Genomic DNA, 26778 nt, shown 5'->3' with positions numbered 1-26778 from the left:
TCTGAGGTTATTGGGGTACCCAATGCCACCCTTATTGGCCCAATTAACTTAACAACAACTTGCATTTTTGTAGCGCATTTAACATAGCAAGAAATCCAAAGGCGCTTTCACAGGAGCGTTTTTGAAGTTAGACACCGAGCCACCTGAGGAGATATGAGGACAAGTGGCTAAAAACTCGACCAAAGAGGTAGATTTTTAAGGAGCGTCTGAAAAGGAGGAGAGAGGTAGAAATAGGAGTGGCTTGTTCATTGCTTTGTAGATGCAGGCAACACATCCATTAAAATGGTTGTTGACAGGAACCCGGTGATATTTACTTTGTGTGTCCTGATGTGTAACCTTGTAGATGGTGGCCCTAGTTACAGTTTCTCACTGGGCGAGTTTCCGTCATTGGACGTTGGCCTGTTTTGTTCATGGGTTTTGTCATTCGATACCAAGCTGTTTACTCAGCTCGTGCTCCTGTTACATAATAATTGGCACACAGAGGAGGGCGTAAAGCAGGGAGAGCTGGTCATCTTCAGGTGCTCTTGCACACCCCCACCCCAGGGGCATCCAGTTGGAATGGGATTGTTAGGGGTCCCGGAGGAAGTTGCCGATCATCCTGCTTTCTTTATTCTTTTTCATGGGATGTGGACGTTGCTGTCAAGGCCAGCATTAGTTGCCCATTCCTAATTGCCCTTGAACTGAGTGGCTTGCTAGGCCATCTTAGAGGGCAGTTAAGAGTCAACCACATTACTGTGGGTTTGAATTCACGGAGGCCAGACCAGGTAAGGATGGCAGATTTCCTTCCCTAAAGAATATTGATGAACCAGATGGGTTTTTACAACAATCAATGATAGTTGTCATGGTCACCATTACTGAGACAAGCTTTATATTCCATATGTATTAATTGGATTTGAACCCATGTGCCTAGGGCATTTGCCTGGACCTTTGGATTACCAGTCCAGTGACTACGCCACCATCTCACCTGCACCTATTAAGTAGCTCAGTGGAAAGGAGTGATAGGTATTTGTCTTCAATTAGCATTTACAATGGTGAGAATGGAAGTCAGGACTTAATAGAAACATAGAAAATAAGAGCAGGAGAAGGTCATTCTGCTCTTCGAACCTACTCCGCCATTCTGTATGATCATGGCTGATCCTCTTATCTCCACGCCGTACTCCCGCTCTCTCCTCATACCCCTTGACACCTTTAGAGTCCAGAAATCTCTCTCTTCTTAAAGGAAATAACATTACATAGAAGCACATAACCATGATAGACCACCCCAAGGCCAAGAATTTTGCTTCCTTAAAACTCCAGTCTGGCTTGTTTCCACCACCACCCCCCCACATTGATTGAAATGGAAAGTTAAGGTTCCTGTTTGTCATAACAATGGGTGTTGTACGTTGTTACAAGGAGTGTAGATCCTCTTGCTTCTAACCCAAATGCAAAAGGAGCAAAGCCAAAATAGAAAATGCTGGAAACACACACAGCAAATCAGATCAGTCAGAATCTCTGGAACTAGCAGACCTCAAAGAAGTAGTCGCTGCCTTCTGCGATGACATGTCTACCCCCACCCTCGCTGTGCCCCCTTCCCCCGATGTCCCTCTGAGTTGATTTATTGTGCTCTGGTTTTCCTTCAGGACTTGTTTGAGTGACATCCAAACCTCATTTTCACTTGTGAGCCTTAACATCTATTTGGGGGGGGAAGAGGGGAGAAGGGGTTCCTTCTGCACCATTACCTCTGGGGTGTCCTCTCTCCCTCCCCACCTACCCAGATTCCATCCCTGGCCCCTCCTAGTTCTCACTTGCATGCTGCCCTCAGTAACATCGTTCATTGACAAGGAGTCAGGTTCCACCTGTCCGCTGACCACACCAGGCTCTGCTACACCACTTGACCCCCTTCCACTTTCCCTGTGTTGCCAGATTTCTCGTCCAACATCCAGTTCTGGGTGAGCCCTAATTTCCCCCAATTAAACATTAAATAGACCTGTTAAACATTGGGGTGACCACAGCCGTTTTCTTTGACCCCAGCACAAACTGCATTCCCCGGCCACTGATTCCATCGCACTAAACCTTCGCTGTCTGAGGCTGAACCTGATAGTTTGCAACCTACTTGACACCAAGCTTCTGACCCCATATGAAAGACACTGTATCCACCCTCGTAATGTCGCCTGTCTTCACCCCGCCACTGTTTGTCTGCTGTTCAGCCCTCTTCCTGTTACCCTGTTGACGCGCATCACTCACTTCCTTACTCACAATTGGTGACTATCTCTTCAAAGATCTGGACCCCAAGCTCTGGAATGTTCTCCCTAAAGGTTGCCCCTTCTTGTTCCTTTAAGGCCCTCCGGGGGGGAAAAAAGAGACTTCCTCCCTGAATAACAGGTCCTAATATCTCCTGTTTTGTTTGGTTGTAGCTATTTTTTTGGTCTGATATTTGCTCCTGTGAAACATCTCGGGCTGTAGGACTGCATTAACATCTCCCTTTATGTGAAAATTCTTCTCAATCTGAACCCAATCCTGAGGTTAAAGAACAGCGATGTAACCTTTCCATTTTGGAGTTTTGAAGAAACACACCTTTAAGAAAAGTAGAGCATTGTACTACACGCAGAGGGTAACCTATGTTACGACCCAACCCCCCCTCCAGGTGAGGTTTCCCAAAGTTGTTGATCCAGGCGAGACCCCTTCATTTGCCATCGTCTGGCTCGGACACCCCCAAATTGTTATGCCCCAGGCAAGGAGGGATGAACTGGCTCCTTGTGTTTATTCAGCACCCCACCCGCACCCCCTACCCACCTCTGTTGGTCGCAAGAAGATTGAATCTAAAAAGGATCCCTTTCGCAGTTACCTTTTTCCCAGACCCAATTGTTCTGGTTTTGAAGGAGCCAAATTAATCAGACTTTCTTGAGTTAAAGATAAGAGGAAGTTTATTAACTACTGAAGGCAAGAAAGGATAAAACGCGTGCCTATGCGGTCATACAGGTTAAAAGTAAGAATTTAGTTTGTATGTATAAAAATAAAAAGTATACAGAGCAGTCCTTGACTCGTGGGGAGTAGGTGACTGAGTGTTGCAATTCAAGCTTCCAGTAGAATTGACTTCGTTTGGCGAATAGTTGGTTTTGAGATCCCAGTAGTACCGACTTTGGTAGACGAATTGTCGGTTTTGAGGTTCTAGTGGTGTTGATTTCAGTGGAGCGAGAGAGAGAGAGATCGGGATACTTGCAAAAGGCGATTTGCAGGGGTACTGTGTGTGGCTGTTACTGCTGAGTCAAACCTCCAGCACTTGCTCTTTCAGAACACCCACCAACAGAGAGACACAGGGACAGCTTTTCAGCTCACTTTCAACCCCTCTGTATATTCCAAGTGAGAAGTAAAGTCACATATCTGGGCATTGCTCACAGGATTTCTTGAAGAGATTTTGCTCATCTCCCGTTATGTCCCATTGTCTCTGCCAGAGGGATCAATTAGTTTCTGGATGTCTTTAGAAGTACCTTGACTGGCAACAAGGTGGGATTCCATTACCTCTTAGGGAGTCACCCTGCATCGTTCCAGCCAGTGGCTTGTTTGCATTTTAAAAACTCGGGTCTTATTTTTAAAGTCCAATATCTCCAGATGCAATTTGATGTTTTTTCCTTCATTATCATGACCTAGTTAATTCATCAATTACCAGAATTAATATTGTGCTGAAATAAACTCTGTTTGGACAGAATTGCAATCAACGTGTCAGATATTGGAATCAATATTGGGAAATGAATAGTGAGACTGATGCAATGCACACATTCACGTTTGAATGTAAGCGGTATTGTACTCTATATAGAATTAGTACAGTATTATAAGCACCAGTTAGACATGAGTTAACTTGGAAAGAATTTTGGCCAGGCCATCGGTGCAAGCTGGTCCTTTTGGCTTTTATAGCCTCTCATTCTGAAATTGTTAAGTGTGGTCGATCTCAAAGTGATTCAGCAGTGGAAATAACAGCAAAGGGAAACCTTTCCTTTGATTTTTTAGCAGTTAGTTTTGCAGTTGGGTGCAATGTGAGGCCTAGGTCATAGTTCACTGACAACCAGACATAATGTACAGAAGTAGCATCATGGCAGGAACCGGAAGGAATGTCTTGCGGTCTTTTGACAGACGAGATACAAGTGCATAACTGAGCTAATGTTTCTTCCTTGGTGTAGCTAAGGAAATGTTATTGCCCCTGGGGAGTGTTTATTCTGCCTCGGCCAGAAGTGTGACACAGCTGCTATTATATCTATTGTCAAAGCTACGCGTAGAAACAACAGAATTAAACCACCTATCACATAGCTAACTCTTCTGTTTTAATTATCACCTGGTAAAAATATTTTACCAGATGTTTTACCTATATGTTCAAATGCCAACATCTTCCCACAGTTACTGGATGCCAAGTTTTATATTATGTTGAAAAGCCTTGGGAAATCTCTGCCTGGGGAAGGGGCCCTTCAGGTCTAAGGAGCAGGGGGTCATAGGATTTAAAAGGCCAGAGTTGTGGTCTGGAAAATCCACTCTGGTCATTCCCCTCGTGTTTCTTTATGCACATTGTATTATTTATAGTCCATGAAGATTGCTTTGGATACTCCTAATATTCGGGTGTTCGGGACTGTAAAGGTTAACGGGGGATGGGGGAAGCAGTACCACCAATGTAATGATGTCGAGAGTCACATGGTAGCAGTGGAGTGTAGTGGTGAGTCTGGTAGAAGCTGACATGAAGATAGCCCCTAGTCAGCATGCTACTTCAGAGAAATCTCATACGGGCTCGAAACGTTAACTCTGTTTCTCTCTCCATCGATGCTGCCAGACCTGCTGAGTTTTTCCAGCACTTTCTGTTTTCATTGCAGATTTCCAGCATCCGCAGTATTGTGCTTTTGTCTCTGTAGTCCGTATATATGTATATGGTTATGTGTTATTGATAAACCATTCTTGTTCAACCATACAAGCCTGTAGAGACCTCTTCACGAGGCAACATACGACCTTATAACATGGCGGCAGGAGGTGAAGGACCACAAAATCCCTAAGTACGAGGAAGTAAAGAAACTGCAGTCTGACGTGAGAGAAATGTGCCTACATTGAAGACCTCGAATGCACAGCTGGGGTTCACATAAGAAGTCCCCATTACAGGCATGGAGGCTGAAGTACAGAAGAAAGGTCCGCTGTGCAGCATTAAAGAGCTCCACCCGAGTATGTGGAGGTCCCTTTGTGAGACCCGATCGAAAGCAGAGGCAAAGGACCTAGTCAGACCACACGAGGGTGAGCAAACTCCTTTTTGTAAAAAAAAAGGCTGAAATAAGCTTTTAAATTAGGCGCAATATCAGGCAGCACTGGCAGGACGATAGTTTTAACGAGTGCAGCTTGAGGAACACTGCAGCCTGGATCCAGAGTTGGTGCCATAACACGTGGTGACCGTGCATGAACAACAAAAAAAAAAATTGAAGTGAAGGCAGTGCAAAAGTTGGGCTTCAATTCGATCAGCCAAGCTGAGGAAAGCAACTAGCTGGCCAAAACGGTTTGCTCAGAAGATTTTCTGCAGAATCGCTGAAGTTTAAAATGGCTTCCTAACTGCGACAGGGGTCCACCAAATCCTGACAAGCAATGAAAGAAAGAAGAATTATTACTGCGGCTCCATTTAAAAAAAAACAAATTAAAGCTGTATTCCCTGTGCTGAAAACAGGCATAGATGCTAAATCAACAGTGTCAGGTCAGTTGAGGCAGATGCAAGGGTCAGACCAGACACAAAATTGGACATTATGAAGAAGAAGATTTTTAAGATATCTGATAACATCAGGCTTGAATAAGAAAACAGAGGCTGAACAAGTGAATACACTATTATATTCAATAGATCCAATAGCCGATGACATAATTGCCAGAGAAGGAATAAGTGAATCTTCCAGTAACTTTGAAGAGGTCATGGAATCATTTGTCACCTACTTTAACCTAAGAAGCAATAAGATTTTTGAGCGAGCAAAATTTAACGAGTCCAAAAGCCCAGGGAACACGTACACTATTTCATAAATGAGTAATAAGATTGGCTGAAGGCTGTGACTGTGGTGACCTTAAGTTGGAGCTTGTAAGTGACCTAATAGTAATGGGATTGGCCAGTGATACTCCTTCAGATGTACTCCAATCTAAAGACCTGACTTTGGAAAAAGCTATTCAGATCATCAGACAATCAGAAGTCCGCCAGCAAAATCGATCCATTTTGCATGCTGAAGTTAGACTGTGGTACAGTGCAACCCCAACAGTCCAGCTCCTAAAGCAACAAAAGGGCAAGGAGACTTCAGGGCAAGGAAAGCAATACCCAAGCAAAACACAAGATGATGGCAAACCATGTCAGTGCTGTGGCACCAAAAGACCTCACAGGCATGAGCAGTGTCCAGCAATCACTGCGCAGTGCTTTCACTGCAACAACCTGGGACACTTTGGAAATATGTTTAAGTCCAAAACCTTGAGATGTGCAGAGGACCTCAAACAAGTCCACGAGATAGAGCAGCCACATCAAGAAGGAGAGCAACAATTCTTCTTGGGAGATATTAAGGAACCTGGATTCATATTTTGGAATGTGCTGACGTATCTGTAAATGGTCATCTCTCAAATTTCAAGTTAGACACTGAAGCCAGTGTAACAGTCCTCTCAGATCAGGGACCGTGGCTAAAAGACCTCTGGCTACGGACAATAGACACACCACTGGTCCTGGAGGAATCCAACTACTGGTCGTAGGATGATTCAAGAGCTGCTCTGGTGTGGCAACAAGCAAACAATGAAAATTCTGTATGCCGTTCGCAATCAACATTTTTCCTGAGCAGAGATGCCTGTGTTGTCCTCATTCTCCTCAAAATGGCAGAAGATGTCAAACCAACCATTGTAGTCCACCATACTGAATTGGAGACTGCTAAGAGGTCCACCATGCTGATGATCTTGACTGGGACTTCTGTTCAGAACTGTCCTCCCTCTTTGCAGAGACAGTTATTCCAGCTTCTTTGCAGACAGCACAAAATACTCCTTCTGTCAGACCAGCCAAACGTCCAGATGAGCACCACAAAACTTTTAAAACTGAAGATACAGAGGAGAAGGAGCAGCAGCAGAAGATTGAACCTGAACTCCAGAGTCAAACAGCTGCTGTCACGGAACCAGGAGAAACTACAGCAAAAAAAAAAGCAGGGGCTTCAGGCTCAGACACACAACATGAAATTGATCCTAGGGCAGGAGAGGAGTGATCATCAACTCACCAAGACAAAACTCGGGGAGCCACAAGTGCACATGAAGAAACGGAGTGCAACATTAGAAGCCAAACTGCAGGCTGAGCTCAAGGATGAGGAACATGGAAACATAAGGGTTGTAAACCTACAACTTCCAGGAAGAACATGACAGACCCCACCGAATAAAAACACCCGAGTCCACTCAATGAATGAACAGAGTGAACGTTCCCTCCGGAAGGAAAGGGATTAAGCCCATGGTACCTGACCAAGGAAGACAAATTCTCGATAAAGAAAAATACAACACCCAAGGAGTGCAAGAAGCAAACCAGATGTTGACACGAGTGTTTGAATCACAAAGTTGTGCAACTTCAACTCCAGACCAACAAACTCAGCCCAAAGCAGTTGAGATGACCGCTCCTCCAAATTGGTAAAGAATGAGATCTGGAAGAATTGTTAAGCCTCCAGACTGTCTGAATCTGTAAGGTCAGAGACTTGGGGTGGGGGGGGAGAGAAGAGGTAGCATGTAAATATTATTGTAAATACATTTGGGTAAAGACTTGGGAAGTGTAATATTAGGGTGGGACTGGGGAAACAGTACCACCCACGTTATGATGGAGAGAGTCACATGGGAGCAATAGTAGTGAGTCTGATAGTCGACATGAAGATTGCACGTAGTCAGGACTGTACCCTATATATATATGTATATAGTTCTGTGTTATTAAACTGTCATTGTTCAACCATGCAAGCCTCTAGATCTCATGAGACAGCGTACAACCTTACCACAGGGCCTCGAATGCACTTTAATTTCCTGTCGCTAAACTGCTGTGTTCACAGCGAAACTTGATTTACAGCAGTAAACAGGGACAGAACAAAGAATTAGCTTTCATCTATATGGTGTCTTTGACATGCTCAAATGTGCAAACAACATGGTGGCCAACGAATGATTGTCACAAATTACTATTAGTCGCTGCTGTTGGGTAGGTCCAGATGACAGTTGTTTGTTTATCACAAGTTCTTACAAACAGCAAAGGGGATCAAAGAAACCTCCCATCATCCCATTGGTGGCAGTACCCTGAGCAGTCAAGGCCTTTCACTGTGGAATTCCATCCATCCTTCAACCTTTTTTCCTTTTGACCCCTGCTTCAAACCAACCCCTTGACTTAGCCTTTGGTCACCTTTTCAAATATTTCTTTTTTTTTTTGTCTGATTTCTGACTGTGAAGTGTCTTGGAAAGGAGCTACAAGTTGTGTAAACCTTTCTCCTTGGCACTCTGGTTTGAGCAGAGAGTGACTTCAGCCTTCCATTGTAACTTCAGTTTGTTGTAGAGCATGGTAACATAAAATCATAAGAAATAGGGACTGGAGGAGACCGACTGATGGTGATGTGGGTGTCTGGAGAGTGGGTTGGATGTTGGCATTTTGATGGGTGCACATGTCTGCCTTTGTGGTTTTGGCCTTTTTTTCCCCCTCCCTCTCCCTTTTTTTGGACCTGGCGGGTCCTGTGGTTTATTTCAAGCTCTTCTACTTTCATCTCTGACCCTTTTTTTATTTAAGATTTAACCTTTTTATTAGACCTTTCATTTTACAGTTCCGCCAAGTAATCTGGCCTCTTGTGCATCCTGGACTTTAATTGGCCATGTCTTCAGACATCTGGGCCCTAAGCTCTGGAATTCCCTCCCTAAACCTCTTGCCCTCCCTGGCTTTAAGATATTTAAACTTACCTCTTTGACCAAGCCTTTGGTTACCTACCCTAATATCATCTTATGTGGTTTGATGTCGAATTCTATTTGATAAATGCTGCTGTCGAGTGCCTGGAGATGCTTTACTACCCTACAGGTGCTTTATGAATGTGAGTTGTTGCAATATACAAAGTGCTGTTGTAGTACAATAGGGGAGATATCAGTAAATGGAGGCTGTGTTTTTGCACTTAGCAGGAGAAGCTGTGGAAGAGGTAGACATGATAGGAAGGTGATGGCCTTGTACAACCTGCTCAAGAAAAAAATTCTCCACACCAAGTTAATTAAATTTAAATGAATGTTAACATTACTGTATTTCTTAGGCAAATATTTGAGGATCAGACCACTTAAGGGAATGTTCAAGTTACAACCCTATAAAGTAAGAACATGGATGAGGTGATGTGAACCTTAAATTGGCAGTTAGGACGATGTTTATCTTAAAACTAAAACGAGTGTAAATAATCCTCCACTACTTGGACCTGATTAGCTGTTTTATGAATTTCAAACTTTCAGCTTGTAATTGAGTTAGAAGTGGGACATCTGTGTTGAACTTGTTCTAATTAAATCATTTTTATTGGTTGCAATCTGTTATAGTTGGTAGTTGTCACCTGCGCTCTGGTCTTTCCTGTGAATTCGGCTGTGTTTGAACAGATGAGTAAACACTGCAGGTTTTGCTGGGATTAAAAACAAGGCCTTTTCTGTGGACATATTAGGTAATGCATGAGCAAGCAGCACATTCTGCGCCTCGCAATAGACTTGTGCACAAGGGTCTGATTTCCTTTGCTGTTGAACTATCTAACACGTTCCTGTAAGGTTTAATTTTGCACTGTTACCAGTGCGTTTATTTTCAATCGGTTTACGATGGATTTAATGTGGTGCACAAAGCAACTTTGCACAAACATATTAACCGTTGGAGTACCGGAGCGAATGAAATCTCCAGGAGATTGCGGTCCCTTCTATTCTGGGAGGATGCAAGATCAAATTTCAACAGAATAATGCATGGGCTAATGTTTCTGTCCTGAAAGGGAAAGAAATTGTTGTAGGGTGGCCGAGTTGTGCTATTAATGATAGAGTTGCTCAGCAGACACTTCTTGTAAATAAACTTAAAGTTTCCATCCAATATATTCAGCAGCAACTACATGTGTGCTTTCAACTCCAACTCTAACTCTACACTGCCTGCTGAGGTAGTTGAAGCACTACTCGTCTCCTGGTTACTACAGATCACGCGATCTTCCTTAACAAGTATTATTTTTAACGTTACATTACGCACTAAATGAAACCGTAAAACGTTTTTATTTCTGTGGTAATTATCAGGTGTCGTTGTGTACGCCAGGACTTGGATCATACTTTCACTGTTAGGCCCATGAATCCAACTGTTTGATCCATATGTGACCTGGTGCTACATGTGTCTAAAGATCATGTGCCGTTTGGTCATTGAAGAGGTGTTTGGTAAACCATTTTTCTCCCGTTGCACAGGCTTTGAGGACAAGTTGGAGTTACATTATGCTGTTCCAATGTCTTGAGATTCAGAATGGCAACGACTCCACAAACATAAAAGATAATGAGGATTTACCCTATAATCAACTAACTTCTATTCTCTGCCCAAAGGCCGATCCAACCCATACAGTGCCACAATCTCCACCCTGGGTAGGACAAGGGAGACAGGTCCCGAATCCACCCCAGCCAGATTGGGGATCGAACCTCGTGCTGTCGTCACCAATCTGATCCACACCGGCCGTCCTACCAACTGATCCAATCAGCCCCCCCAAGGAGTCTGAGTTGCTGTGGCAACATACACTTTTACAGGCATGTTGTAGTCTGGAACTATGGATAGTGATGGTAGAGGCTCCTGCTGTATCCTTTCCATCATGTGGCCAGCCAGGAATCTCTCCCACTCTTACCACCTGCCATTGGTGTGTGTTGAAAAGATTTACAGGTTGACACGCAACCCGTTTGCCCCTGTTGTGAATGCACCTTCTTTGGCCATCCAGCCCTGGAGTGGGACTTGACCCCGGAGCTTCTGACTCAGAGTCAGGGACGCTACCCACCCTGCCACAAAACCTCAATCAACTAATTGCTATAAGAAATGGGAGCAGGAGTAGGCCAGATTGCCCCTCGAGTCTCCTCCACCTTCCAATATGATCGTGACTGATCCTCTACCTCGACTACACCTTCCCACATGACCCTATATATCCTTTAATATCCAAAAACCTGTCCATTGTGACTTGAATACAGTTGAGTATCCACAGTCCTGCGGGATGTAGAATTACAAAATCCCTCAACTGAGTGAAGAAATTTCTCCTCATCTCCATCCTAAATGGCTGACCCCTTATCCTGAAACTCTGACCCCCTAGTTCTAAACTCCCCAGCCTATATAAAGGAAGCAACGTATTTCAAGTCTGCAGAACCCCCCAGGAGTTTGTTGATATTTAAATAAAAATACTTGAAAAAGTAACTTTGCCCTCCCCCCTACCCAGGAGAAAAATGTTATAGTCAGTATTACATTAGGGCTGAGCATTAACTATTTCTGATACTAACCAGCCTGATCTAGCAAGATGTGATGAAGTAAGGCTTTGACGCTCCAATCTCGTATTTGGAAAGATCCAGGAAAGCAATTAACTTGTTTTTGTAAACTGCTCATTGAGATTAGTTGACCCACTTGATTCAGCGGCTTAAACCCAGTGCTCAAGTGACCCAAAGTTCAGGGCCTCTCTGCTGCTCACCTGCTGCATAGAATGGAAGAGGGTTCTGGTAGCCCTCCGGAACTGATCTGCACAATCTCAAAATAAATTATTGGAAGTACTTGCGAAAAGTACCAGATTTTGTTAGTGGGTCACGTTGGTCTATATTTCTATATAAACAACCCCCTGAGATCCCTACATCCCTCTAATTCTGGTCTCTTGTGCGCCTGTCTCCACCCCGGCCCCGGATTTAAGTCACTCCCTATTAATGGCCGTGCCTTCAGCTGCTTTAGGCCCTAAGCTCTGCAATCGCCTCCCTAAACTCCGCCTCACTGCTTCTCTTTCCTCTTCTAAGATGCTTCTTAAAACCTACCTCTTTCCTGCCCTAGCATCTTCAAGTGTCTTGGTATGAAATTTTGTCTAAGCTTCCTGTGAAACACCTTGGGACCTTTTACTAAGTTAAAGGTGCTATATAAATGCAAGCTGTCTATATCGCAGATGTTGTTGGATTCCTCAAGTATATGGTAATGAACATCAGCTGAACATAAATATTTGATATTGGCCTTTGAAATGAAGACATTCCTAATCACCCTGAGGTTTAAATTCTATTATGGTGCTGACTCCATTCGTGGACATAGTATTGTCACCAGGGAGAACGATTTCCCTTTTTTACTGTGTGTAGAGAAGTTGTAAATGTCTGTGGAAAGGATATGTTAACATTTCATTGCAAATTGTGAGTAACTCACCTCCTGACTCCTCAGAGCCTGTCCACTAACTACAAGGCACAAGTCAGGAATGTGATGCAATACCCTCCATTTGCTTGGATGAATGCAGCTCCCACAACACTCAAGAAGCTTGACACCGTCCAGCACAAAGCAGCCCGCTTGATTGACACCCCATCCACAAACATCCACTCCCCCCCCACCACCCACAAACAGTGGCAGCAGTGTGTACCATCTACAATAGGCACTACAGAAACTCACCAAGGCTCCTTAAGCAGCACCTTCCAAACTCACGACTGCTACCGCTACTGTCTAGAAGAACAAGTACAGCAGACACATGGGAACACCACCACCTGAAAGTTCCCCTCTAAGCCACACGCCATCCTGATTTGGAAATGTATCGCCGTTCCTTCACTGTCGCTGGGTCAAAATCCTGGAACTCCCTTCCTAACAGCACTGTGGGTGTACCTACACCAAATGGACTGCAGTGGTTCAAGAAGGCAGCTCACCACCACCTTCTCAAGGGTGATTAGAGATGGGCAATAAATGCTGGCCTAGCCAGCAATACCCACTTCCCATAAAAGAATTTAAAAAAAGACTCAAATCCTCCACTCCCCCATGGTTATTTATTGCATTGGCATCATGTGTAAAGTGTTGATGTGAAACTGGGGAATCTGTATCTATCTTGTGATCTTCTGAGTTTTGTACAAGTATGCCTCTCACATGGAGACAGCCTCTTCAAACCTAAGAACTTATCCCAAGGTCCCTCACAGGAGCATAATTGGGCAAAAATTGACACCAAGCCAGAAAAGAGCTGCTGTGATAGATGACCAAAAGCCTGGTCAAAGAGGTAGGTTGTAGGGAATATCTTAAAGGAGGAGAGAGAGGTTTAGGGAGGGGAAGTCCAAAGTTTTGGGCCTTGGCAGCTGAAGACACAGTTGTCAATGATGGCACCATTAACACTGGCAGTCACCCAAGAGGCCTGAGCTAGAGGAGTGCAGAGTTCTCTGAGGACTGTAGGACTGGGGGAGGTTACAGAGGTATGGAGGCTTGGGGCCATTGAAGGGCTTGAACACCAGGAGAAGTTTAATATCGGCAAGGAGAGGGGTGAGGGAGGTGCTGGTGAGGTGGAGCTTGGTGTTGTCAGCGTAAGCGTTGAACCTGATGTCTTGTCATCAGTTGCTATTGTGGAGGAGAAGCATGTGGCTTAGAAATAGGATGGTTAAAGTATAGACCCTTGGGTGGGAAGAGAAGCCATTGCAGGAGATTCTCTGGCTACGACTGAATAGACTAAGTGTTGAACCAGGCAAAGCAATACAACTCAGTAGAGGAGTGAGATTGGAGGAGGGTGGTATGGTCAGTGGTGTCAAGGGTTGCAGACAGTTCAAGAAGTGAGGAGGATAGGACAGTCCATCATAGTGATAGGAACAGGGAATGTCATTTGTGACTCTCTCCTTACTTATGGTGGGATATACTCGCATTGGAAGCAATTTGGAGAAGGTCACTGGGCTGATTTCAGAGATTGAGGTTGTCTTATGATGAAGCCTGATCAGAAAGGGTGCAAACATGGAGTTGTAGAAGAAGGGCATCATTTGCGAGACTGTAACTTGTTCAAAGTGTTTTGGATAAAAAAGGGAGGTTGGAAGGGGGTGGTACTTTGCAAGGATAGAGGGATCAAGATGAGCTTTCTGAGGAGAAGAGGTATGGATGGCAGAGTTGAAAGGGAGGAGAAAGAACTATTAAGAATGTTCACAAACATGGGGGCCAGGAGAGGAAGATGAATGGTCAGATGAATGAATGGGAAATAACGTCAAGGGAGCAGGATCTCATGGACAAGATGAGCTTGGAGAGGGCATGAGGGGAATTGGGAGAGAAACTAGAGAAAGATGGTTCTTAACACGGTCTAGCCAGAGCTGCAGTTGTGTCTCGTGTACTTTAAAGTTTGCGTCCCTTCAACCTTTGGGAAGGGAGCCCAAGGGTTGGAGATGGTAAGGAATTTATTAGATATAAAAGCATCAAAGATAAAGGTGAGGGTGTGACTGAGATTGACGTAAGCAAAAGGCAGGTCAGAGGCCAGAGATCGTTGGGAGTGTGAAAGTGCTGTGACTTCAAATGTCAGCTGCCACCAAGTCGAACAGCTCACAATATAATTTTGGAAGGACAAGGTTTATAACTACTATAGATCAGGTGATCATCAGAACTGTTCTGTTGAAGGGTCATGAGGACTCGAAATGTCAACTTTGTTCTTCTCCGCCGATGCTGCCAGACCTGCTGAGTTTTTCCAGGTAATTCTGTTTACGTTTTGAGTTATTAAAGGACTCCAGTGTATTTGGAAATATGTGCACTCTGCAGCTTATCTCTCTGCAAATTGATGAGCTTATTGATGTGACTTCGGTTTAAAGGTGAATGTTGGGGGAGGGGGGATATCTTTTGAAGTTAGTGAAGTGTGTAAATCAGGGAAAATAACCTCTTAAGCTACGATGTAATATACTGCAGGCAGCATTGTGAAACTGGTAAATGTTTTTCCCAAAGGCACTTGTCGAATACAACTTTTTGTTCTCTAATTTATTTTGAAATTGTGGGGGTGGGTGTGTGTGGGGGTGGGTGTGTGTGGGGGTGGGTGTGTGTGGGGGTGGGTGTGTGTGGGGGTGGGTGTGTGACTTGGAAAGAGTTATCCAGTTAGTCTCCCTGTCCTGCTTTTTCTCCATAGTCCTGCCAATTTCTCCCCTTGTGTGTCAGCTGTAGCTCAGTTGGTAATACTCTTGCCTCTGAGTCACAAGGTTCTGGGTTCAAGTCCCACTCCAGGGCTTGAGCATAAAAATCAAGGCTGACACTCCCAACAGTGCAGCAGTCCCTCAGTACTGCATTGGAGGTGCTGTCTTTTGGATGAGATGTTAAACCAAGGCCCCATCTGCCTGTCCGGGTGGATGCAAAAAACCCCGTGGTACCATTCGAAGAAGAGTAGGGGAACCCCTCCCAGTGTCCTGGCCAACATCCACTGCAACCCCCCCCCACCCCAAAACGTTTACTTGAGCCCCCTGATGCATTCCTGAGAATACATGACACTTAATACCATGTGTGAACATTGTTTCATGATATGCCAAACATCAGCAAAATCCATGAGTATTCTATTCCATCATGCACAGTTTAGTATCCTGTTTTTTCAATGGAGTGTTGGTATTAAAATGCTTTATTGTTATGCCAACACTCTTCATGTGGGGGATTCTTGATACACCAAATTCCTTGCTCCATTAGTATGTTTGTCCGATGCATTACTGGATGATTAGATGTTCACACTGGTGGAAAATAAGAGGATATATCAAGGTAATTCCTTATTGAATTTATTAATGATTGAGGAGAGTCATCTTTACCCAAAGTGGTATGACAGTGGAGCTACCACACAGCGTTGAGGCAGATAGCATGGATTCATTTACGGGGAATCTGGATAAGTATCTTTGAGTGATAAAGGATTTGCTGCTGGGTGAGATAAGGTGGAATGGAGGGAGGGCCTTGTGGATCATTCACACCAGCATAGAACAGTTGGGCTGAATGGCCTGTTTCCATCCTGAAAATTCAATCACTTGGTAGGACTGAACTTGAATATCGTTAAAAGAGACATGTTGAAGCTTTTCATCTTGCAGTCATCAAGGCAAACAGAAGAATGCCAAATTTCAACAATCACAACAATTCATTGTAATATTTATTCACTTTTATGTGAATTTTTGTGCTGTTGGAGGTGAGGGACATTGGAACTGTTGAATGGAGCACATCCTATTTAGGGTCTTGGTGCCAGAGGCTCTCTGTGGGGAGCTGTAGTATTGTACTCAATATAGTTAATGGAATGCCGTCTAGATCAAGCCAGATGTGTGCCAGAAGGGAAGATTGAATGAAGTATTTAACAAACTTTTTTTTTTTGCTTGCTTGTGAAACATGCAACCTGATACTTGTTTTGAAATATCGTTGTGCAAAAATATGTTGTCACTTCCACGTGGTGCACGTTCTCTGCTGCTGCCTTAAAGTACAGCATTTGTTAAAATTGTAAGGGCACATTTTAATACATGCTTTTATGGCTGCTCTAGATTCATGGTGTTGACATTCCTGCCATAAACGGGGACTAACTGGAACATTTCATGTTGGTTTTCTTCTAGGAACGTGTGTGAAGTGCAGCAAAGCAGTTTATGGAGCACAACAGGCCTGTCAGGCTATGGGGAACCTATATCACGATGCCTGCTTCACTTGTAGTGCCTGCAGTAAGTAATACGTCAGCGATACCTCAGCAGTGATGTATTGGGCGTGAGTACCCGGGCATGGGCAGGGTGATGGGCATGTTTGGAATTTGACCTTGGAATAAGTGCACCTCTCAATAGTGTCTCAATCATTTGGATTTATGGGAATCAAACGGCGCAGGAGGAGGCCCTTCAGCCAATCGAGGCTGTGCTTGCTCTTTTGAAGAACAATCCAGTTCACCTTATTTTTCCTGCAATTTTCTCCTCCTTCAAATATTTATCCAATTCTTATTTGGAAGCTCCTACTGAATTTGTATCTAGCAGCCTACCAGGCAATGCTTTCCAAATCATCACTACTCATGCATAAAAAAAGATTTTTCCTCCCGTCCCCTCTGGTTCTTTTGCCAGTAACTTTTAAATCTGTGCCCTCTGGTTCTTGACCCCCCTTGTGCCAATGGGAACAGTTTCTCTTTCTTTATATAAACCCTTCGTGATTTTAAACACCTCTCTCTCTCTCTATCACCTTGATCAAGTCTCCTCTTAGCCTTCTGAAGAAGGGTCTCCGACCTGTGACTTTAGTTCTGTTACTTTCTGCACAGGTGCTGCCAGACCGGAGAATTTCTGGCACTTTGTTTTTATTTCAGATTTCCAGCGTCCTCTGTATTTTGCTCATATTTTAGCGTTTTATGTAGGTCTAGCATAACTTCCCGGCCGTCGCGCTTTATGTCTCTATTATTAAAGCCCTGGATCCCATATGCTGAAATTCTTGTGGTGGTATGTCATACTTACTCATAGAACGAGATGAGTGTTTCCGCTGTTTGATGTTGAATCAGAATCTGAATAGCTGGGATCCTGTAGATGCAGTATATCTGGACTTCCAGAAAGCTTTTGATAAGGTGCCACACAAAAGATTAATACACAAGATAAGATCACACGGAGTTAGGGGTAATATATTCGCTTGGATAGAGGATTGGCTAACCAACAGAAAGCAGAGAGTCAGGATAAGTGGGTCTTTTTCTGGATGACAAGCTGTAACGAGTGGGGTGCCACAGGGTTCAGTCCTTGGGCCCCAACTGTTTACAATCTATATTAATGACTTGGATTCAGGGATGGAAGGTACTATAGCTAAATTTGCAGATGATACCAAAATATGTGGGAAAGTCAGTTGTAATGAAGAAATAAGAAAGTTACAAATGGATATGGACAGGTTAGGTGAATGGGCCAAAATTTGGCAGATGGAGTTTAATGTGGATAACTGTGAGGTTATCCATTTTGGTCGGAAGAATAAAAAGGCAACTTATTATTTAAATAGAGAGAAACTTCAGAATGCTTCAATGCAGAGGGATCTGGGTGTCCTCGTGCATGAATCACTGAAAGCTAGTATGCAGGTACAGCAGGTAGTAAGGAAGCAAATGGAATTTTGGCATTTATTGCTAAAGGAATAGAGTATAAAAATAGGGAAGTGTTGTTGCAACTGTACAAGGCATTGGTGAGACTGCACCTGGAGTGTTGTGCACAGTTTTGGTCCCCTTACTTGAGGAAGGAGGTAGTTGCATTGGCGGCAATTCAGAGGAGGTTCACTAGATTGATTTCAGAGATGCGGGGCTTGTCTTATGAGGAGAGATTGAGCAGTTTAGGCCTATACTCGCTAGAGTTTCAAAGGATGAGAGGAGATCTAATTGAGGTATATAAGATGCTAAAGGGGATAGACAAAGTGGATGTGGAGCAGATGTTTCCCCTTCTGGAGCATTCTAGAACTAGAGGCCATAGTTTTAGGCTAAGGGGTGGTAGATTTAGATCAGAGATGAGGAGGAATTACTTTTCTCAAAGGGTCGTGAATCTGTGGAATTCACTACTTCAGAGTGTGGTGGATGCTGGGACGCTGAATAAATTTGAGCAGATAGATTTCTAATTAGTAACAGGTTGAAAGATTATGGGGAGAGGGCAGGAAATTGGATTTGAGGCCGAAATAATATCAGCCATGATCGTATTGAATGGTGGGGCAGGCTCGAGGGGCTGAATTGCCTACTCCTACTCCTGCTCCTAGCTCTTATGTTCTTATACAATGGCCAAGGCATTGTTGAGGGTGCAGAAGAGGTTCTCTAGCTTGGTACCCGAGATGAGGGCCTTCAGTTGTATTGACAGACTGGAGAAGCTGGAGTGGTCTCCTTTGAGCAGAGAAAGTTAAGAGGCGATTTCATAGAGGCATTCAGAACCACGAAGGGTTTGGGGAGAGTAAATAAATAGAAACAGTTTCCAGTGGCGGAAGGGTTGGTCACCACAGAGAGATATTTAAAGAGATTGGCACAAGAACCAGAGGTGAAAAGAGAAATCTTGTATTTTTGCACAGTGAGTTGTGATCTAGAATGCACTGCCTGAAAGGGCGGTGGACAAAGATTGAGTAGTAACATTTAAAAGATAAATGCTTAAAGGAAAAAAACTTTATTGGGCTCTGGCGAAAGAATCAGACAGTAAGATTAATTGGATAGCACCACCAAAGAGCTAGCAACAATGGGATGAATGGCCTCCTTTTGTGCTAGAAGTCCTATTCATATTGCCTCGTTCTCTTTAATATCATGTGATGTAGTAAATGCCTTTTGAAAATCTACCAGCACAACATCCACTGCAGTTCCTTTTCAGCAATGCATTCAACCATTATCTTAAAGAACTCTTATTAAATTTGTCAGACACACCTTGTCTTTGAAAATCTGTGCTGGTTGTCCTTAAATGATCCGTGTCCTTCACAATACTATTTTGCATTTGTATATTGCCTGTAATCATAGAATGGTTACAGCAAAGAAGGAGGCCATTCAGCCCATTGTGTCTGAGCTGGGCCTTTTGAAGGAATATTTCACCTATTGCCGCACCCCCACCTTCTCCCTGTAGCCCTGCAGTTTTTTTCCTTTTCAGATAATGATCCATTTCCCTTTTGAAAGCCTCAATTAACCCTGCCTCCACCACACTCTCAGGCAGTAAATTCCAGACCTAGCCAGTCCCTGTGTGAATACGTTTCTCCTCGTGTTGCCATTGTTTCTTTCACTAATTTCCTTAAATCCGTGCCCTCTGGTTCCCGATCTTTTCAACAATGGGAACAGTTTCTCCCTATCTACATTATCCAGGCCCCTCATGAATTTGAATACCTCTAACAAATGTCCTCTCAACCTCTTATTCTCCAATGAGAACAGTTCCAACTTCTCCAATCTTTCTACATAGCTGAGGTTCCTCATCCCTGGAACCACTCTCGTGAATCTTTTCTCTCCAATGCCTTCACATCCTTCCTAACGTGTGCCCAGAACTGGATGCAATACTCCAGTTGAGGCCGAACCAGTGTTTTGTACATGTTTAACATAACCTCCTTGCATCTGTAGTCTAAGTCCTTATTGATAAAGCTCAGGATTTTTTTTTTGAAAAATATGCTTTATTCATAAAATATCTTGAAGAACATTCCAAAACATTTAAAAATCACCATCACAAAAGTGTGATCAGATTAAACTTTTACACATGGATCACGAGGTGCTTCAATACAATCAGTGAATATTACAATCATTTCGATATGGACATTACAGACAATCAGCCATTGGTATTTGAGTTATCAACATACATTGTGTTGCACTCTGAGTTGCTTCAATACAATTATAATACAATTAGTATTCAATGCATACATTCACTGTGAGCTGTACAGCCCGAGGGGTCTATACCTTTCCCAGTCCCTCGGTGCACTATGGCAGAAAGGTCTTAGACAGCGACCTTTCCCCATTGGGTCTTTGCAGTGGCTGTCCCAAGCTTTAGTACGTCCCTCAGCACGTAGTCCTGTATCTTGGAATGTGCCAGTCTGCAACACTCAGTCGGGGACAAGTCTTTGCGCTGGAAGACCAACAAGTTTCGGGCAGACTAAAGAGCATCTTTCACCGAGTTGATGATCCTCCAGATGGAGTTGATGTTTGTCTCGGTGTGTGTCCCTGGGAACAGCCCGTAGAGCACAGAGTCCTGTGTCACAGAACAGCTCGGGATGAACCTCGACAGCAACCACTGCATCTCTCTCCAGACCTTCTTTGCAAAGGCACAATCCACAAGGAGGTGAACAACGGTCTCTTCCTCACCACAGCCACCTCGAGGGCAACGTGCAGAGGGGGGTGAGACTCCTGGCGTGTAGGAAGGATCTTACAGGGAGGGCCTTTCTCACCACCAGCCAAGCTACATCTTGGTGCTTGTTGGAAAGTTCTGGTGATGAGGCATTCTGCCAAATGACTTTGACAGTCTGCTCGGGGAACCATCCCACAGGATCCACCCTCTCCTTTTCCCACAGGGCCTCTAAGACGTTACGTGCCGACCACTGCCTGATGGACTTGTGGTTAAAGGTGTCTCTGCATAAATTTTCCCACGAGGGACAGGTGGTACGGCACGGTCCAACTACTTGGAGCGTTCCGCGGCATCGTGGCCAGACCCATCCTTCACAACACCGCGGACAGGTAGAACCTCAGCACGTAGTGACACTTGGTGTTTGCGTACTGAGGGTCTACGCACAGCTTGATGCAGCCGCACACAAATGTGGCCATCAGGATGAGGGATAATGTTGGGCACTTCTTTTTCCCCCTTTATCTAGAGGGGATCGCCATCGCGCAGGAGTCTGCAATGGGCCAGACCTGCGCCACGTACAGCAACAGTGAGAGCGCCTCACACCTGATGTCCAGGTTCTTACCCACAGTGAAGAGGGAGCGTCGCTCCCAGATGCCCAGTTTTCTTTGCACCATAGACACTCGCTCCTTCCAGTTTCTAATACATGCCCCGCCGCCTCCGAACCATATCCCCAGCAACTTCCGGCCTTCAGCCCTGACGGTGAAGGGGACAAAGGATCGGTCAGCCCAGTTCCCAAAGAACATGGCCTCGCTCTTCCCACAATTTACCTTGGCTCCCGAGGCCAGTTCGAACTGGTGGCAGATGTGGATCAGTCTGTGCACCGACAGCGGATCTGAGCAGAAGATGATGACGTCGTCCATGTACAGGGAGGCTTTGATCTGAGTGCTTCCACTGCCTGGGATCGTCACTCCTCTTATGCCCGGATTCTTTCTGATGGACTCAGCAAAGTGTTCTATGCAACACACGAAAAGAACAGGGGAGAGAGGGCAGCCCTACCTGACTCCAGATTTAATAGGAAAGCTATCTGATTCCCAGCCATTGATTGAGACTGAGCTACTGATGTTAGTGTAGAGCAGTTGGATCCAATTGTGAATTCCCTCCCCAAACCCCATTTTGGAGAGCACATCCACCATGTAGGTGTGCGATATTCTGTCAAAGGCCTTCTCCTGATCCAGGCTGATGAGGCAGGTGTCCACACCCCTGTCCTGTACATAGGCAATCGTATCCCTGAGCAGCACAAGGCTGTCAGAGATCTTCCTGCCCGGCACAGTGCAGGTCTGGCCAGGGTGGATCACCAATTCCAGAGCGGATTTGACCCAATTGGCGATGACCTTGGACAGAATCTTATAGTCCACATGCAACAGTGAAATGGATCGCTAATTTCTAATTTCCTCCCTTTCCCCCTTTTGCTTGTAGATGAGGGTGATAATGCCTTTCCTCATGGATTCTGACATACTGCTGGCCAGGAGCATACTCTCGTACACTTCTAGCAGGTCTGGGCCGATCCAGTCCCACAGAGCTGAATACAACTCCGCTGGCAAGCCGTCGCTTCCGGGAGTTTTACTCTTCTCGAAGGACTCAAGGGCCTTCATCAGGAGTTAGCGGTTTGTCCAGCCTCTCCCGTGTATTGTCCTCTAAGACCTCAGTGATAGAGGACAGGAAGGACTGGGAGGCCGTGCTGTCTGTGGCTTCACGTCATACAATCCGGCATAAAAGGATTTGCTGATCCTCAAAATGTCGGACTGTGATGACTTTACTGAGCTGTCTTCTTCCTTCAGGCTGCTGATCACAGAGCTCTCTCTGCGTACCTTTTGGAAGAAGAAACGTGAGCATGTCTCATCCTGCTCCACGGAGCGGATTCTGGAACAGAAGATGATCTTGGAGGCCTCCGAGGCAAAGAGCGAGGCTTGCTGGCTCTTCACCTCTTGGAGTTCCTCCTTGACATTGACCCCCATCGACTGCAGCCGGAGCAGGTTCTGCATGTTTTTCCAGAGTCGGGACATTTCCCTCTGTTCCTTTCTAGCTTTCTGGGTGCCTTTGAGGATGAAAGACCTCTTGATGTTTCCCTTGATCGCTTCCCACCAGTGTGTCAGTGACTCAAAGAGGGGTTTCATGGTTCTCCAACATTTGCAATCCCTCTTGAGCTCCTCAATGTTCTCTGGGGTCAGCAGTTGCACATTTAGCTTCCATGCCCCCCTGCCCACCCTCTGGTCTTCCTCTAAGTGGCAGTCAGCCAGTAGGAGGCAGTGGTCAGAGAAGAACACCGGCTTGACGTCGGTGGATTGACTGCGAACGCTTGGGACACAAACAGGAAATCTATCCTGGAACAGATGGACCCGTCAGGCCGCGACCAGGTGTATCTACGCTGCACTCCGTCTGCAGGGTTGCTGAAGACATCGTGCAGCTTGGCATCCTTAACTGTTTCCATCAGGGATCAGGACATAGCGTCCAATCTGCTGTCGACCCTGCTGGATCGTCCAGCCGCATCGATGATGCAGTTGAAGTCACCGCCCAGAATGACCGGCCTGGAGGTTGCCAGCAGCAGTGGGCGCTGCTGAAAAGCCGTCAGCCGCTCAGCCCCTTGTGCCGGGGTGTAGACGTTAATTAACCAGAGTGGAGCATTCTTGTACATTACGTCTGCTACGAGGAGGCGCCCGCCCACCACCTCTTTAACCTCGGAGATGGTGAAGCTGCCTCCCCGCAGCAGAATACCCCGGCCGGAGGAACGAGAGTCGTTTCCTCCCGACCAGATCGATGGCCCATGGGACTACCATGGTGACCATTGCCTGTAGGAGCTGAGGTTCGGTATTGCACACTCCTGTAGAAACAACAGGTCAGCTTTGACCTTGGCAAGGTAGTCCAAGGTCACAACACATCGCGTAGTAGTTTAATGCTACGCATGTTTATGGATACAATCTTTACACCCATTTTAAAGCATTTAATCTCTTACCAAACCTGTTGTCTCAGAGTTTCAGACCTTTGGTCTGCTCCTGCATACCCACAGTGTGCAGACGTTGCCTCACTTTGGATGGGCTGAGGAAACTGTCCTGAAAGTCCCCATTGGAGATGGGGAAACTGTCCTGAACCTCCCCATTGGAGATGGGGAAACTGTCCTGAACCTCCCCATTGGAGATGGGGAAACTGTCCTGAACCTCCCCATTGGAGATGGGGAAACTGTCCTGAACCTCCCCATTGGAGATGGGGAAACTGTCCTGAACCTCCCCATTGGAGATGGGGAAACTGCCCTGAACCTCCCCATTGGAGATGGGGAAACTGTCCTGAACCTCCCCATTGGAGATGGGGAAACTGTCCTGAACCTCCCCATTGGAGATGGGGAAACTGTCCTGAACCTCCCCATTGGAGATGGGGAAACTGTCCTGAACCTCCCCATTGGAGATGGGGAAACTGTCCTGAACCTCCCCATTGGAGATGGGGAAACTGTCCTGAACCTCCCCATTGGAGATGGGGAAACTGTCCTGAACCTCCCCATTGGAGATGGGGAAACTGTCCTGAACCTCCCCATTGGAGATGGGGAAACTGTCCTGAACCTCCCCATTGGAGATGTTCCGCTCAGGTGACATCTGGGGGTTCGTGCAAGGAACTAGATTTGAAATGTTCTCTGTTGGAGAAGCTTCTCCAATCCTCTCCCCCTCTGGGGCATTACTGCTCCTGGCTTCCTGGAGATGGGGTGCGCTGAGCTCCTCACTGTTCCCAGATCCCTGGGGCTGGGGTGCACTAACCTCTTTGGGTTGTGGGCAAAGTTGGGGTGCGGTGGTCTCCTCATTGTGTCCAATGTTCTGGAGCTCGGGTGTCTCGTCCTCCAACTCCCTGGAGCTTTGCCGCTTCTTCTGTAGGTGCCGCCCTGGCACATCTTAGTCCGAAGAGCAGCTGCCCTTGTCATCCGTGTTGGATGGGAGACGCCTCTTGCCACTTGTCTGGTAAGCGGCTTGGTCCCTTCTTAGCCCCTTCTTCCTTTTGGCTCTCTTCACCAGCTGCCACTCCCCCTGCTGATTTTCCGCTGCTTCCTCCTCCGTTGATTCGCTCTTCTGAGGAGTGGGAGGTTCGGGGGCAGTGCAGTTCATTGGCTGTCTGCTGCCTCAATCTTTTCCTCCACCTTGTCTCTCTCTGTGTCCTCCTTTGTCCCGTAGTTCTCACTGGGGGCCTTGGTGGTTGGAGTGTTGCGAGTGTCCTTGGTAGTAGTGACACGAAGCATTTCCTCTGCTTCCCCCTCGTTGGTTTTGGCTGCCTGTGTATAAGTGAGGCAGCGTTTGGGGCAGGTCCTGTAGAGGTGACCTGCCTCACCACACAGGTTTCAGCACTTAGTCTGTTTGCAGTCCTTTGTCTGGTCCCCTTCCTGTTTGCAATTCTTACAGAGGGCAGCGCTGCAGTTGGCCACCACATGACCAGACTTGCCGCATGAGCGACAAAGTTTGGGCTGCCCGGTGTAGACAAAGTAGCCACGGCTTCCCCCGATAGTGAAGCTGGAAGGAGGGTGGATGATGGCTCCCTTACCATTGGTCTTAGTGACCTTGATCTGGCGTTTGTCCAAATACCGAAGGCGTCTCTAACCTCGGTGCAGCTCCCAACCTTATCAACGTGCCTGGCGAGGAAGGTGAACACCTCGGTGACAGGGACGTGGGGGTTGTAGAGATGCACAGTCACCACACGATCCCGTTGCAATGGCAGAGCAAAGAGCGACTCCACCGGTCAGGATCTTCACCTCTGGCTGGTCTCTCTTCTCCTCGAACACCTTCAGGAACTTGACACAAGCTGCCACACTCCTGAAAGTCACATCGAAAAATCGAGCGCTGGGGAAGTCTTGCAGGGAGTTGATCTCCTCCGCTTCAAATCCACACGCCTTCAACAGGATCTGCTTGATGAAGAAGGCCCGATCCATGGGTGGTCCTCCTTCGCTGTCCTTCACCGTCACCCGGATGATGTTACGTACCCCATGGTATGGGGCTCGACTGGTTATAGACATCGCTTCACGACCACACTTGATCTTAACCAAAAGGGATAAGCTCAGGATATTGCATGCTTTATTAATCGCTCTGTGTGTCCTGCCACCTTCAATGATTTATGGACAATTACACAGATCTCTTTGCTCCTTTACATTATATTGTCTCTCTGTTTTCATCTTACCATTATGAATCGCTTCACAGTTCTCTAAATTTGGTCAGCTACTTCTCCTCCCATTCTGCCAACCTGTCCATGTCCTTTTGAAGTTCTGCACTGTCCTCCTCATGGTTCACAATACTTCCAAGTTTTGTATCATATGCAAGTTTTGAAATGGTGCCCTGTGTACAAAGTTCATTAATGTACATCAGGAAGAGCTGGGGTCTCAACACTGACCCCTGGGGAACTCCCCTATAAACCTTCCTCCAGTATAGCTATTTTGCAGACACCAGATGTCAAGCAGTAGTTGGTTAATTGGCAAAATTGACTGAAGGTGCAGTCAAAAAGTTAGATTTTGAACAGGCCTTTAAAAAATTTTTAGTGGAAGGAACTGTACTTGGACCTTGACAGAGGCTTGTAGGGTAAAAGCCAAACAGTAGATTTGAAAGGTTTGTTCACTGGTGCCAAACTAGTAATTGAACCATTTCAGCTTCTGACTTTCTGGCGATTTTTGACAGTTCCGGTTGCTACTTAACCAGGACAAAAAACAAAAACAGAAATACCTGGAAAAACTCAGCAGGTCTGGCAGCATCGGTGGAGAAGAGCACAGTTGACGTTTCGAGTCCTCATGACCCTTCAACAGAACTGAGAAAAAATAGGAAAGGGGTGAAATATAAGCTGGTTTAGGGGTGGGGGGCAGTGTTGGGACAAGAAGAGCTAGGTAAAGGACCAGTGATAGGTGGAGATAACCAAAAGATGTCACAGACAAAAGGACAAAGAGGTGTTGAAGGTGGTGATATTATCGAAAAGAATGTGCTAATTAAAGGTAGACAGCAGGACAAACAAGGTACAGATAGCCCTAGTGGGGGGTAGGGTGGGGTTAAGGAATCAAAAAAGGCTAAAAGGTTGAGATAAAACAATGGATGGAAATGCATTTAAAAATAATGGAAATAGGTGGGAAAAGAAAAATCTATA

At 45.6% G+C, this 26778-nt stretch overlaps 1 protein-coding gene across 2 annotated transcripts in view; it reads left to right on the top strand.

Annotated features, from left to right (window-relative positions):
- The window catches only part of LOC121275895 (LIM domain-containing protein 1-like), a 75679-nt gene that overhangs the window by 8049 nt on the left and 40852 nt on the right, over nt 1–26778 (top strand). The window contains exon 2 of one of the 2 annotated variants that reach the window (XM_041183706.1): nt 16474–16575. The exons of the other annotated variant lie outside the window; for it this stretch is intronic. Coding sequence (XP_041039640.1) covers nt 16474–16575 — 102 coding nt within the window. The remainder of the gene's footprint in view (nt 1–16473; nt 16576–26778) is intronic. 2 annotated transcript variants of the gene reach the window in all.

Source organism: Carcharodon carcharias, chromosome 3, assembly GCF_017639515.1.
Source record: "Carcharodon carcharias isolate sCarCar2 chromosome 3, sCarCar2.pri, whole genome shotgun sequence".
Lineage (NCBI taxonomy): Eukaryota > Metazoa > Chordata > Chondrichthyes > Lamniformes > Lamnidae > Carcharodon > Carcharodon carcharias.
Note: the sequence above shows the minus strand (reverse complement) of the source record. Positions and strands in the feature narration are given on the sequence as shown.